We start from the raw sequence: 14,969 nt of genomic DNA, 5'->3' as shown, positions 1-14,969 counted from the left end.
AGTGCTAGGATTACAGGTGTGAGCCACCACACCTGGCTCCAAGTCTTAATTTTTTAAAAATTAAATAAATAAGCCAAGCCCAGTGGCTCATGCCTGTAATCCTTGCACTCTGGGAGGCCAAGGCAGGTGGATCCCTTGTGCTCAGGAGTTGAAGACCAGCCTGAGCAATAGCAAGATCCCATCTCTACTAAAAACAGAAAAACTGAGGCAAGAGGATGGCTTGAGCCCACAAAACTTGATGTTGCTGTGAGCTATATTGCCATGATACTCTAGTCAAGGCACCAGAGTGAGACTCTGTCTCAAAAAAAAAAAAAAAGTAAATAAGTATCTGTTTGTATTTAAAATCACAATGACCTAAATATCAGGTTTAAAAGACAATTTAAATCTTTTTCCTTGCTTTCTATTTTTCAGAACCATTTCAGACTTTTAAAAAACAGCACTCTGGAAGCACATCCTTGGTTACTTACTCTGTCCCTTGTTAGCATCTGAGCTCTGTTTTTGTGCACAATTTTGATAATCCCTGGAGGCTGGACCCATGCTTCACCATCTACCTGCACTGGGAGTCCCTCATCGCCAAATATGGTGATTTTTACTGTACGGCACTGAAATAAAACAAACAAGTTTAGAGCACAAATCATCCTGAGAAACTGACACTCAATCTGCACTGAGGCTTGATTAGTAGATTCTGCAGGATGGAATGCTAGGCTCCACCACTTACAGCGACACGGTAAGTGACATGACAGGAAACTCCCTATTTTATAAATATCCAGTGTAGGAGTCATTTGGAGTAGCTTCCTCCCAGCGCTCTGTGGCCCAAGTCAGGTTTGATTAGAGAAACCAACCTGGGCGATCCGATGATGCTGCAGTTTAATGACCCTTGACATTGCCATCTGCACGCTATCAAATATTGCAACGATTTCCAGGATCTTGTCATCAAATGATGGTGCAGTAAATATCTGCAAGGAAAAACTGTATTACTTTTCCACTGAAGGTTCAGGTGAAATGGCGCATCAAACAATATAAACCCTGCTATGTACACAAACAGAGGGTGCCAAAAAAATGTATACACACTTGAAGAAAGAAAAAAACTGTATCACATTTGTAATACTCAAGTTTGACTTCTGCAGTTACAAGGTGCTCAACGCAACTTGTATTCAGCTTTTGTTATCAGTGTATGTTGAGTATTAGCAATTTAAGCATATGTATATTTAATACTTATTTTAAAAAGTATATTATTAGGAAATAAAAGTCCAAGAGAAGAAATCTGTGAGAATGGCTTAAAATAAATAATCATCATTTACATTAAAGAGGGTTTTCAAACACACATGAATATGATACCCATAAAGCACTCATTGGACCAGTGAACTAATGTATTTCTTTCTTTTTTTTTTAAATTCCTTTTTCTAGTAGCTGGGACTACGGGCACCACCACAATGCCCAGTTATTTTTTTTGTTGTTGCAGTTTAGTTGGGGCCAGGCTCGAACCCGCCACCCTCAGTATATGGGGCCGGCCCCCTACTCACTGAGCCACAGGCACTGCCTGAACTAATGTGTTTCTAAATATTAAGAATTCATCTTGGTATAAAAGGTGTTAGATATCTGTTTATACATAATTCAAATATCTTGATAAAATGGTGCATGTAATTTTGAGAAATCTCAAAAATCTAATACAGTTTCATAAGGTTAAAATTAATGGAATATGCAAATTATGATCCAGTTCACTTGGTATGTTCTAAGGGAAATCTTCCCAGGTGGTACACACAATATGCCCATGAACTTTAGATTTTAAAACATCATCTTAGGGTACTTGAGAGTATGGAAAAAAGCCTCAGAGGATAAAAATCATGTAGGCTTACTTTGTCTTTATATTAGATGCATTTTCACAATGTCAATTTACTCTAATATTTTAACTTTAGGTGGTATTAGTTCTTTTTACTCTTTTATTTTATGTTTTTTTTTTTAGAGACAGAGTCTCACTCTGTTATCCTTGGTAGAGGGCTGTGGTATCATAGCTCACAGAAAACTCAATCTCTTAGGGCCAAGAATTCAAGAATATCAATTATTAATATTTAGAAATACATTAGTTCACTGGTCCTCTTGCCTCAGCCTCCCGAGAGCTGGGACTACAGGCGCCTGCCACAACGCCCAGCTAGTTTTTCTATTTTTAGTAGAGACAGGGTCTTGCTTTGCTCAGGCTGGTCTCAAACTCCTGAGCTGAAGCAATCCACCTACCTTGGCCTTCCAGAGTGCTTAGGATAAAAGGCGTGGGCCACTACACTCAGCCATTTTTACTCTCTCTTTTACTATATCATAAGTAATATGCTTCTGAAAAAATATTCAGTATAATGCAGAATCCTATTTAAAACTTTCACTGAAAATATCAGGATATGAACTTGCTAACACTGATAATTTCTCATAATTTTTATTAGATCCTCTCAATTTAAAGCCTGCCTCTGCTATTTACTAACTGTGGAAAGTTTGCCTTAGTTTCTTTAGTAGTAAAATTAGGATAGAAAACGTGGGTATTAAACAACAAACATGAAGCCATGAAGCTCTGACAACACTGACTTCTTAGTGGGTGTTCAGGGAGTGTCAGATTTATTTATTTATTGTTTGTTTTTGACAGGGTCTTCCTGTTGCCCCAGCTATAGTGCAGTGGTGTCACCACAGCTCACAGCAACCTCAGACTCCTGGGCTCAAACAATCCTTCTCTCTCAACCTCCCAAGTGGCTGGGACTAGAGGCACCTGCCACCCTGCTGAGCTAATTTTTAGTAGAGATAGCAGTCTCATTCTTGTACAGGCTGGTCTTGAACTCCTGACTTCAAGTGATCTTCCCTCCTTGCCCTACCAGAGTATTAGGATCACAGGCATGAGCTGCCAGTTTTACTTATCTTAATCCCACTAATTTTTCCCCTTCTAAATATTTAAGAGCAGTGACAGGTAGCAAAAAAATATTGATTGCTAGGGCAAGTTTTTATATTCCAATAGGATTGGAATATATTCATATCATGAAAACTACAAATACTTTCCAATTTAACAGGTATGAGTACTTTAATCCCTGCCTATCCATTTAAGAGCCCTGAGAAAATGGATCAGTGGGAACCATTATATCATAAACTCAAATCAATGTATGTGAGTCTTCAAATAAAGTGACAATATCTCTTCTTTTTAACACTGTATTTATTTATTTGTTTTTTCCCAGAGACAGAGTTTCACTTTATCACCCTCGGTAGAGTGCCGTGGCATCACACTGCTCACAGCAACCTCCAGCTCTTGGGGTTAGGTGATTCTCTTGTCTCAGCCTCCCGAGCAGCTGGGACTACAGGCGCCCACCACAACGCATGGCTAACACTGTATTTATTTTAATAAGTGTGCTGTCTCATAGTCTTTATAGAGCAATTAATTACATTTGTGAAGTTGTATTTTTTCCCATTTTTTTACTATAAGAAAGTATAAAAAGAAACCAAGAGCTCTCTCAGTATTTCTAAAAAATATAAAACACACACACACACGTTTAGAAAATAAAAAGAGTACTGAAAGGTGTTGTGGTAGGCAGAATAATGCCCCCTCCCCACCCCTAAACTGTCTGTGTCCTAATCCCCTGGACCTGTGGATGACTGTGTCACTATAATGGCAAAAGAAGCTTTACAGATGTGATTAAATTAAGGACTGTGAGATGGGGAGATTATCCTTGATGATCCAATGGGCTCAAGGTAATCACATGAGTCTTTAAAAGTGGAAGGGGATAGAACAGGAGGTCAGAATGATGCAATGTGAGGACTTTTCCTGCCTTTGTTGATTTTGAAGATGGAAGGAAGAATGTGGGCAGCCTTGAAGAGTGGAGAGGGCAGGGAAACAAATGCTCCCCTAGAGCCTCCACAGGGAAGCACAGTCCAGCTGACAATCTGATTCTGGCCAGCAGACCTGTGTCAGACCTCGATCACACAGAACCCGAAGGTGCTAAGTGGTGTGAAGTTGCTAACCTTGTGCTAATTTGTTACAGCAGCAACAGAAAACTAACACAGGTGGGAACTAAAAAAGTAAAACTGTCCTTTCTTTATTTTCTAAATCTACTGTCCAAAAGTCGATTCTCTTATGTTCATCCAGAAAATTATTACATACGTCCCAAGATCGGCATATCTATATATTCCACATGAGAAAACTTATACCCACAAGAGACCATTCAAATAAAAACTGAAATCTATTCCACACCTCTTCTTCTATTCTGCCATGAAATTAAAATTACTATTAAAAAACACATTTTCAAAAGTGAGTTATTCTAATAATTCGATTGTTTTTGAGGAAACTAACGATTTACGACCATTATGCTACTTACATCATCCTCTTTCGTTCCACCCCAGAAGTTAGTGCCTCCAGCATAGCTGGGGATGTTCAACACCGCTATGCCTTGCAAACTGGGGAGAGGAATATACTGCCCATCGCACTGTAAGATAAAAAAAGAGAGATTAGGTAAAAAGGGCAAAACCACTAGTCTGGAAGACACTCAAATACCAAAAACGAAAGGTGATGGAGCAGAACGTGTTGGTGATATCTGCTCTCCTGTTGATATATTCCTACATATCACTAAAGCTTTTATCTTATTTTTTTTAACAAAAAAAAATTAAGGTAAAAATAACTATAGCAGAAGCTGATACAGAAAACTGAATTTAAGAAAATGTTATACCTCCTTCCTCCAAGGCCAGGCAGTACTCTTCTTGAGTCTTTTTCAGGTCACTTAGGATATTCTCGCTGTGTTACAGTCCTCTCTGTACTTATTTTGAAAGCAGCTGTGTAAGGGCAGACTCTGGTCTACCCACCTCACTTAGCACCTTTCACAGTCCCAGGTGCGCTGCTGGTGCTCCATAACCACCTGGGAACTGGCTACACTCAAAGCTGAGTTTTTCAAGTAGTCAGAGAACCGAAGGCAAGCAAAAATACACGACTGCTTAAATGTGGGGGGAGATATGGTTGTTGAAATGACATGATATGAATAAATTCATACTGAAGAAAAGCAGAATGGTTATCTGTTCATAAACTTAAAAATTAATTCTGTATTTTTTTTTTTTTTTTTTGCACATAGCTGGCGTTCAGTGAGTATTTATTTGTTTTTCTGTTAGAGATGGAGTCTTGCTTTGTTGCCCCCACTGGAGCACACTGGAATGATCATAGATCACTGCAGCCTTGAGAAGCTATCATCCTGCCCCAGCCTACCAATTAGATGGGATTACAGGCATAGACTCCTATTCCTGGCTACTTTTTCCTCATTCTATTAATTCTTAAATAAAGCCTACTTGACTACTGAGGTGACAACCAGTTAAAAAACTGATTTCTAAACAATTACTTAGGAAAAATGACCATAATTTGTTATATAAATTATATGAGGATCATATTTAATATTTTAATCAGCTTTTTTTTTTTTTGAGACAGAGCCTCAAGCTGTCCCCCTGGGTAGAGTGCCATGGCATTACAGCTCACAGCAACCTCCAACTCCTGGGCTCAAGCGAGTCTCCTGCCTCTGCCTCCCAAGTAGCTGGGACCACAGGCGCCCGCCACAACGCCCGGCTATTTTTTGGTTGCAGCCGTCATTGTTGTTTGGCGGGTCTGGGCTGGGGATTCGAACCCGCCACCTTAGGTGTACGTGGCTGGCGCCTTAGCCGGTTGAGCTATAGGTGCCGAGCCTTAATCAGCTTTTTAACCAAACCATTTAACATTTCTCTAATTGAAAATTTAATCCAATGGAAAGGTTATTTTAAGCCTTCATTTAAAAAGAGAAGAGCCTACAGATGTTACACTTAACATAGATGCCATATTTTCATTACATGATTTCTTATACTAAAAATAACATAATTTCTTAAACACTGCATTTTAACATGTAATCAATTATCTCCTACCTTTAAAACAAGTCCATTTTCAACCATTTTAAATAACTCAGACTTCATAAATGATTTACCTCCCCCCGTGCATTTTTTACAGTTCCTTTTTATCCCTTTTTTGTGAAACCATTAGCTCAAGTTGAGCATTTCACATTCAAAAGTCCACTCTGTATCCCAGCACCTAGCGCTGAGTCTGACAGATACCTGGTGTTCAATCTATATTGGCTAAATGAATGAATATTTTAAATGCTTCCTAGAAAAATAAACTTTTTCTCTACCCAACACATTAAACAACTATTTTTTTCACACATGTGACTAAGTTAAAGAAAATGGAAAAAAAATACCATCTCTATAAATATAAGAAGTATTTTAAAAAATAATTCAGAGGAGTCTTTAAAGATTTTAGAAAAGGATATACTTTATTTGCAAGCATGGTATGGAAAAAGAACATTTTCGGAAAAACAGTTTCAGGTATGGTGCTGAATTTGATATAGAGGGTGGCCATAAAGTTTGTGTGCAATTTAAAATAGTGTGCAAGTTAACGTTGCACACGAACTTTATGGACACCCCGTATACACATAAAGTGAAAGATCTCAAGTGTTTAATATCCACTTTATAGTCTCATAGAAAATGTAGGAGAAGCACAGGTAACAACTTAAGGTCAAGTGACTCAAGTTTTACATGTTCAGGAGAAACTTCAGGCGTGTTACAGCCTTTCCCAATCTCCTCTGTCACCCCACATTTGCATTTGTAGGCCCGTGATGTTGCAAAATGCTGCAAAACCACAGTGATGTTTGTGCCTCATCAGTGTCTGTGGTCTTTCTCTGCTCATTTTAAAAGGTGATGTGGTATGATGAGTAAGTCTGTCTGTCTTAATTTTATAAGCAGTGATAAATCCACCCAATCATGCAGTTGTTTTTAGACTAAAAGGCATAGTAGGCTTATCTGTACCAGGACAGATAATGAATGAGCCTGGCCCCTCTTCAACCCACATTCCAGTGTTGAGATAGCATCTAAATCAAAAATGCTCTGTTTAAACTGTTGAGCTGTAGACTTAAGATTTGCGCATTTTTCTCTAGGATACACTCTAGTTTAAAATGTCTGATTATAAAAGAACACAAGAAAGGAAAGACATGCCTATTACCATAGTTATCCCTGGACCAGGAGTAAAAGAAAATAAAATTCACAGAAATCCTCAGACTTTTCCGAGCCATGTCCCTAGCTGCCTTTGATTGTTATTAGGAGATTAAAAAACTTTTACTATTTAAATTGCTATGTACTAAATATACTAAAACATTTAAATGCTCAAAACCTTTTCCTTTACTAATTTCTTGTTAGAAAATAATTGGAACAAAAAATAAATACACAGGTACATGAAACAGTCTTATTTAGTATGAATGTTATTATTTAGGAATTGTCAAACTTTGGCTATTACAAAATTAGGTCAGAATGTGGAAACTTAAACAAGAAAAACCCTTTAAAAAATCTCTCCTATAATGTACTCCTATGGTTCTACCTTTCCATGGGATACTACTACAACCTCATAATAGCCCCAATCTCAGGAGCTAATAAGGATGACAGTCAAGTGTATCACTCACATCCAGTATCTATACCTTTCAGTATAAAGTTGATAAGCACTTCCATTTTTTCCCCTTGCGTATTTAATCATTAATCAAGAGGAACTCAGGTCAAATGCTGTATTTTTCTAAGTAAGATAATCTATGTAAGTAAATAATGTCTTTATTATATGATGAACTTACCTCAAGTTGAACCCTCTGTTCTAAATTCTTGTATGACCTCTGTAATAACTCCCGGGTCCCAAGGACGCCATACCACATCAAGTTTTTAGTTCGGCTTCTGAAAATAAATGTTAGTGGGCAATTTCAGGAAATTTTATTTATTTACTTTTTATGGGCAGAGCAAGCAAAAGAGATAATAAATGAAATTAGAGTAAAATTGCCCTTAGGTAATAACACTATTATGATTACCAAAATTACCTGCATTTTTCAGGGTGCTCCTCTCTCTTATTATTGAATTCTAATGAAATTTTTGCATCTAATCCAATCCCAAAGTAATTGTTCATGACACATTTTTCTGAATAGCCATCTCTATGATCACAAGGAAAAGTACACAAGAGTCAATTTCAGGTCCATTACGACACTTAGAATTTATAAGCAAGATAGCACTTAAAATCACTTGCCATCCCTTCTATGTGCAAGATCGCAAAGCTTAGCAGTAATCCTAAGCCATGTAGTCCTGTTTACATGCTCTATGTAATCACAAGGCATGTATACAATTTCTGGTGATACAAAGGGACGATGAGCAAGACAAAGAAGAGGCAGACTTGATTTTTATTAATTGTAATGAAATCCTAGTAGTTCTATCTCCTATGTAAGTCCCTCACTGCACAGTTAAATGAGGATAATTATAGGAAGGCCTTGCAGTCAGGAGCCAATACTCCTCTGTTTTGGATCATTACAAGCCTCTCCTCCACTTAACAATGGACAAAAATTTACTGAGCAAAAAAAGACTACCTGCTAGGTGCTTTGGAAAGTTTAAAATAATAGTACTATCCTCAGGCGATGTCATTACAGATGAAAAACAGTAAAAGCAAAATTAAAAATGGAAGTAAAAAATGTATAATACTATACTTTAACTGCCCCCCAAATATTTTTTAAGTAGTTTTGAGAAGGGAACAGATCGATGTGGACCAAAGCTGCTTAAAATAAGTGAACCTAGAAGCTGGATGTGAAGAGATGACAGATTTGGCAAGACTGAGAAGAAAGGAGGTAAAGAGAATAGCATGAATACAGGTGTAAAGCTGCCACTGAATAAAACATTCCAGGCAAAGTGAGTAGAACTTTCTCTCCTTTACCAGAGAGAACAGGCTGAAAAAGGACCTGTCTCAGGGTCAGAGGAAGGAGACCACTGATTTCAAATGGCCATCATCAACTTGTGAAATCTGCTGATCATCCGTTTTGTATATGGAACCAGATTTATTGTATGGCAGTTAAAAATAGTATAATTCATACAAGAGGAAAAAAAAAGAAAAGCCAAAACAAAGTATTTGCAAAGGCATTTTCTTACACTGAATCTGGATCTGGATCAATAAATGGTGTTGCACCAAAAGGATCAGTATTTGCTAGTAACATTTTATTGATAATAGAACTCCCAGCAATGGAGGCAGCTAGTCCTGCTCTTAAACCTGGACAGAAAAATAAATACATACAGGATCACATGTTAAGAAAAAACAAAAGAGCCAGTCCATTCAGGCCTAATTTTTCAAACATCTTGCTCCCAAACATGGTTTTCAGTGCCTTCTCTTATCATTAATGAATACAAAGAACTATAGCATTTGTGAATATAAGGTTTGTGATACTTCCAAAGACCTATATGCTATCATAAAGAATTAAGGAGAGGCAGACCTAAATAGAAGTCTGTTTTTTTTTTTTCTTTTTGAGACAACAGTCTCACTTTGTCACCCTAAGTAGAGTGCCATGGTGTCACAGCTCACAACAACCTCAAACTCTGGGGGTCAAGTGATTCTTCTGCCTCATCCTCCCGAGTAGCTGAGACTACAGGCACCCACTGTAATGCCCAGCTATTTTTTAGAAATCTATTTTTTTCAGGTCTCACTCTGGCTCAGGCTGGTCTTGAACTCCTGAGCTTAAGCAATCTACCTGCCTTGGCCTCCCAGAGTGCTAGAATTTACAGGTGTGAGCCCCTGCACACAGTTAGAAGTAATTTTTTTGACGTTTCTCATTTACCACCCCAATAATTCTATAACTTCAACAAATACATGTTACCTTCTTTGTTATAGCAAATAAGGAATTAAGTCTGTGAGGAATTTACGATAAAGGCTGAATTAACCCAAAATGACATGGAGTTATCACTCCATAACTCTCAATGTATAAACAATAATACTCAATTGAAAATGTTAAGAAAGGTAATAAGGTAAAAACTTAGTATGATGTCAAGAAAAGTAGTAAAATATTAAGTGTGCATCTTTATGAATTCTAGGAGAATATAACATAGGATATAAAAAATGAAACATCTATCTTACCTCTGAATATGCAAAACTTCAAATTTATTTCAATATGCTTTTCACCAACTAGTTATACTATTCAAGGCTAATGAGTTTTATGACCTACTTAACCCAACATTTATGCTAGAAACACTAAAGTCTGGAGAAAAGACAAAGTAATAGGGACCTAAGGGAACAAACAGGAGGGGAAAGAACAGTGAAGAAAACATGTCATGCAACTGAGAAACAATTGCAGGACCTCAGGTGTCCCACCATGGAATACTACTCAGCCATTAAAAAAGATGGGGACTTTACATCCTTTGTATTAACCTGGATGGAAGTAGAACACATTATTCTTAGTAAACTATCACAAGAACGGAGGAGCATGAATCCTATGTACTCAATTCTCATATGAGGGCAATCAATGACTTAGTACATGGTGGTGGGGGAAGGGGAGAGCAGAGAGAGGGAAGGAGGAAGGGGGTGGGGGTCTCAGTGTGTGCCACACCTTTTGGGGGCAAGACACGATTGTAAGAGGGACTTTACCTACCAAAAGCAATCAGTGTAACCTGGTTTCTTGTACCCTCAATGAATCCCCAACAATAAAAAAATAATTTAATAAATAAATAAAAATTATTTTCTAAAAGTATATTCTTTTTGTTTACTCTTTCTTTTGATCAACATAATTTAAGTGTGCCCCAAGAGTTTAACTACAGGTCAAGTGAGCCATGACATAAAAAAGGTCATTCTCGTGTATGACTTAATAAAAGAAAAAAGTCATTCTGTTATTTAATATCACAGTTTTGAATATGCTATAGCATACTTTGTTACGCCAATTTCCTCTGTGTGTAAACAAGTAACTAAATAAAAGAAATAGTAGATCCAATGAGAATAAAGAACAATTTGGAGAGGTGAAGAGTCGCTCTCCACAGAAAAGTATAATCTTTTCTATGTTTTAGGGTTCAGCATATTAGCAGCTTCATCCCAGGGGGGTCATCCTAGGTTCCTGGTTGGAACAGAAACACTACTTGTAAACCTGGAGGCCTTAAGAGTCAAGTATGTTCCAGATTTTTCTTCTTTCAATATTTTTATTGTGATAGACTTCATACATCATAAAATTTGCCCTTTTAAATTCTTAAAATAATTCAGTTGTTTATCAGATACACACACAGTTGTGAGATATTCACTACTATCTAATTCTTGAACTTTTTAATCCCCCTAAGCCCATACCCATTACTCATCATTTTCCATTCTCCCAGACCTTCCTCTGCTCCTAGTTCCCTGAAAACTATGAATCAACTTTCTGTCTCTATGGAGTTGACTGTTCTGCACATTCCATATAAATGGTTTCACACAATATTTGGCTTTTATGTTGATCTCCATTCACTTGACATGTTTTCAAAGGTAATCCTGTACATGTAACTGTTTATCTATACTTCATCCCTTTTTGATAGCTGAATAATAGTCCATAGTATGAATGTACCACTTTTTGTTTATCCATTCAAGTGATGGGTATTTCAGTTGTTTCTGTTGTACTTTGGGGCTATTGTGAATGGTACTATATACAGTCATGTACAAGGTTTGTTTTTGTAGACATTTATTTTCAATTGGGTACATACCTAGTAATGGGATTCCTGGGTTCTAAAAGTACTATTTGGAAAGTATCTAGCCATGTAATATGAAAAACAGTTTTAGCAATGGCTAGACACCTTCTGGACAGCCCTTGTATGTCAAATCTATGTTTAACTTTCTGAGGAACTGCCAAACTGGTTTTTAAAATGGCTCTACCATTTTGTATTCATTTATATTGTGAAAGTTCCAACTTCTTCATATCCTTGACAATATTATCTTTTTTGATCTTAGACATTAGTGGTATAAAAGTGCACTTCCCTGCAGCTTTGATTTGCATTTATCTGATGACTAATGAGGTTGAGTTTTTTTTTTTTTTTTCTTTTTTGAGAAAGTCTCACTCTGTGGCCGTGGATAGAGTGCCACCTGTCATCACGGCTCATAGCAACCTCAAATTGTTAGGCTCAAGTGATCCTCTTGTCTCAGCCTCCCAAGTAGCTGGGACTACAGGTATCTGCCATAATGCCTGATTAATTTTTCTATTTTTAGTAGAGATAGGGTCTCACTCTTGTTCAGGCTGGTCTTGAACTCCTTAGCTAAGTGATCATCCCCCTTGGCCTCCCAGAGTGCTAAGATTACAGCTGGGAGGCACTGCACTTGGCCTGATGTTGAGCATTGTTACATGTGCTTTTGGATATTTGTATAGCTTCTTTGGGAAAATGTCTGTTTAAATCTCTTTAACATTTTAAAATTGAGATATTTGCCTTTTATTGTTGAATTTTAAGAGCTCTTTGTATATTCTGGACACTAGCCCCTTATCAGATATATTATTTATTTGCAGATTCTCAAGTTGTCATCTCATTTTCTGGGCAGTGTCCTTTGAATCACATAAATCTTTAATTTTAATGAAGTTCAATTCCTCTATTTTTTTCTTTTGTTGTTTGTGCTTCCCATCATATCTAAGAAACCATTGCTTAACTCAAGGTTATGAACATTTACACTTATGTTGTCTTTTAAATAGTTTTATAATTTTAGCTCTACACTGAAGTCTTTTATACATAAGTTAATTTGTATATTAACATACAAGGAGTAGGAGTATAACTTTATCCTTTGCATGTGGATATCTTGTTATTCCCAGTACTACTGGTTGGAAAGACTCTTCTTTCTCTGTTGAATTGTCTAAGCACGCCTGTTGAAATTAACTAACCATAAATGCAGGAGTCTATTCCTGTACTCTTAATTTTATTTCATTGATCTACGACTGTTTGTAAACCATCAGCACCAGGCAATCTTGACCACTGTGCTTTGCAGTAAATTTGGGAAACTTGGAAGTGTATATCCCTCAACTTTGTTCTCCTTTTTTTAAGATAGTTTTGGCTATATGAGTTTTTTTTTTTTTTTTTTTTTTGAGACAGGAGCCTCGAGCTGTCCCCCTGGGTAGAGTGCCGTGGCATCTCAGCTCACAGCAACCTCCAACTCCTGGGCTCAAGCGAGTCTCCTGCCTCAGGCTCCCAAGTAGCTGGGACCACAGGCACCCGCCACAACGCCCAGCTGTTTTTTGGTTGCAGCCATCATTGTTGTTTGATGGGCCCAGGCTGGATTTGAACCCGCCACCTTGGGTGTACGTGGCCAGTGCCTTAGCCACTTGAGCCACAGGCGCCAAGTCGGCTATATGAGTTTTAAGATCAGCTTGTCAAAAAAGACAGCTGGGCTTCTAAAAGGGATTATGTGGAATCTGTAGTTCAATGTGGGGAGTACTGCCATCTTTTATCATCTTGGTTTAATTTATTCCTAAGTCTTTTTTTTGAGTTTTGATGCTTTTAGAAATGGAATTTTTTTTTTTTTTTTTTGGAGACAGAGTCTCACTATATTGCCCTAAGTAGAGTGTTGTGGTGTCACAGCTCACAGCAACCTCAAACTCTTGCGCATAAGTGATTCTCTTGCTTCAGCCTCCCAAGTAGCTCCCAAGACTTTAGGCGCCTGCCACAATGCCCAGCTTTTTTTGTTGTTCTTGTTTCAGTTGTCATTGTTGTTTAGCTGGCTCAGGCCGGGTTCAAACCTGCCACCCTCGGTGTATGTTACTGGCACTGTAACCACTGCTATGGGCACTGAGCTGAAAATGTAATTATTTTTGAATTTCATGTTCACAGTATTCATTTCTAGTACATAGAGATGCAATTACTTTTTGTATATTGATCTTTTATCCTGCAACCTTCTGTATCCTGCAACTCCTTTATCAGCTCTAATGGGGGTGTGTGTGTATAGAGGTATATCTATGTGCACTGCTTAGGATTTTATATGTGCCAGAACAATCTATCAATCTGTAAAGATACATAGTTTTACTTCTTTCTGTCCAATAGGAATGCTTTCAGTTCTTTTTATTTTACTAATTGCCCAGGCTGGAACCTCCAGCATAATACTGAATATACGTGGCAAGAATGAACACCCTTATCTTACTCCTTATCTTGGAAAGCTTTCAGCCTTTCACCATGAAGTCTGATGTTATCCTGTGTGGTTTTTATGGATACTCTTTATCACCTGGAAGAAGTTCCCTTCTATTCCTAGTTTTTTAAGTGTTTTTATTACAAGAGAGTGTTGAATTTTTTAACAATACTTTTTTCTGAGTGTATTTATTCTAATAATATGGTTTATTTTTATCTGTTGAATCAACTTTGCATGACTGGGATAATACCCACGTGGTCATGGTTTATAAATCTTTTGATATGTTGTGGGATTCAGTTAACTACTATTTTGGTTTTCTTGTCTTGTGATGTCTTCATCTGGTTTGGGTACCAGGGTACTATTGGCCTCACAGAATGAGTTGGAAGTATTCCTTCCTCTTCTACTTTTGAAGAGTTTGTGAAGAACTGGTGTTAGTTCTTTTTTAAACATCTGGTAGAATTCACCAGGTATGCATTTTGGGGCTGGACTTTTCTTTGCTAAAAACTTTTTGATTATTCATTCAATCACTTTACTTGTTGCAGGGCTTGTCAGATTTTCTACTTCTTCTTCGTCAGTTTTGGTAGTTTGTGTGTGTTTTAGGCATTTGTTCATTCGTCCAGGTTGCCTAATTTGTTGGCATGCACACATTATAGTTTCCCTTTACAATCTTTTCTATTTCTGTAAGGTCCATCGTGATTTTTTTAAAAATTTTTTATTTTAGTAATTTGAATCTTCTCTCTTATTTTCTTGGGCAGCCTAGCTAAATGTTCGCCTATTTAGCTGAACTTTTCACAGGACTAACCTTTGGTTTTATTCATTTTCTGTATTGTTTTTGCATTTGCCATTTTATATATTTCCCCTCCAACCTTTATTATTTCATTTCTCCTGTTTGTCTTAGATTTAGTTTGCTCTACTATTTCTACTTTATTATAGTGAAAAGAGGTTAATGATTTAAGATCTTTCTACTTTTTCAACATAGGCATTTACAGCTATAATTTTTACTCTAAGTATGTGTTAGCTATATCAAGTAAGTTTTGGTAGAGTGTATTTTTTTTTTTTT

The 14,969-nt window shown here is 37.2% G+C and overlaps 1 protein-coding gene across 3 annotated transcripts in view; it reads right to left on the bottom strand.

Moving 5' to 3' along the window:
- DGKH (diacylglycerol kinase eta) overlaps positions 1–14,969 on the bottom strand; it is a 190,509-nt gene that overhangs the window by 18,360 nt on the left and 157,180 nt on the right. For all 3 annotated transcript variants that reach the window (XR_001161318.2, XM_003790345.3, XM_003790347.2), the window contains 6 exons: positions 8,962–9,079; positions 7,872–7,982; positions 7,635–7,731; positions 4,338–4,445; positions 843–956; positions 468–602 (listed from right to left, as the gene is read on the bottom strand). Coding sequence is in view for 2 of the 3 variants with exons in the window: in XM_003790345.3 (XP_003790393.1) it covers positions 468–602; positions 843–956; positions 4,338–4,445; positions 7,635–7,731; positions 7,872–7,982; positions 8,962–9,079 (683 nt within the window). In the remaining variant the exon portion in view is untranslated. The remainder of the gene's footprint in view (positions 1–467; positions 603–842; positions 957–4,337; positions 4,446–7,634; positions 7,732–7,871; positions 7,983–8,961; positions 9,080–14,969) is intronic.

This window comes from Otolemur garnettii, unplaced genomic scaffold, assembly GCF_000181295.1.
Source record: "Otolemur garnettii isolate 467f Iridium unplaced genomic scaffold, OtoGar3 scaffold00043, whole genome shotgun sequence".
NCBI classification, from domain to species: domain Eukaryota; kingdom Metazoa; phylum Chordata; class Mammalia; order Primates; family Galagidae; genus Otolemur; species Otolemur garnettii.
This window is presented reverse-complemented; position numbering and strand designations above follow the sequence as displayed.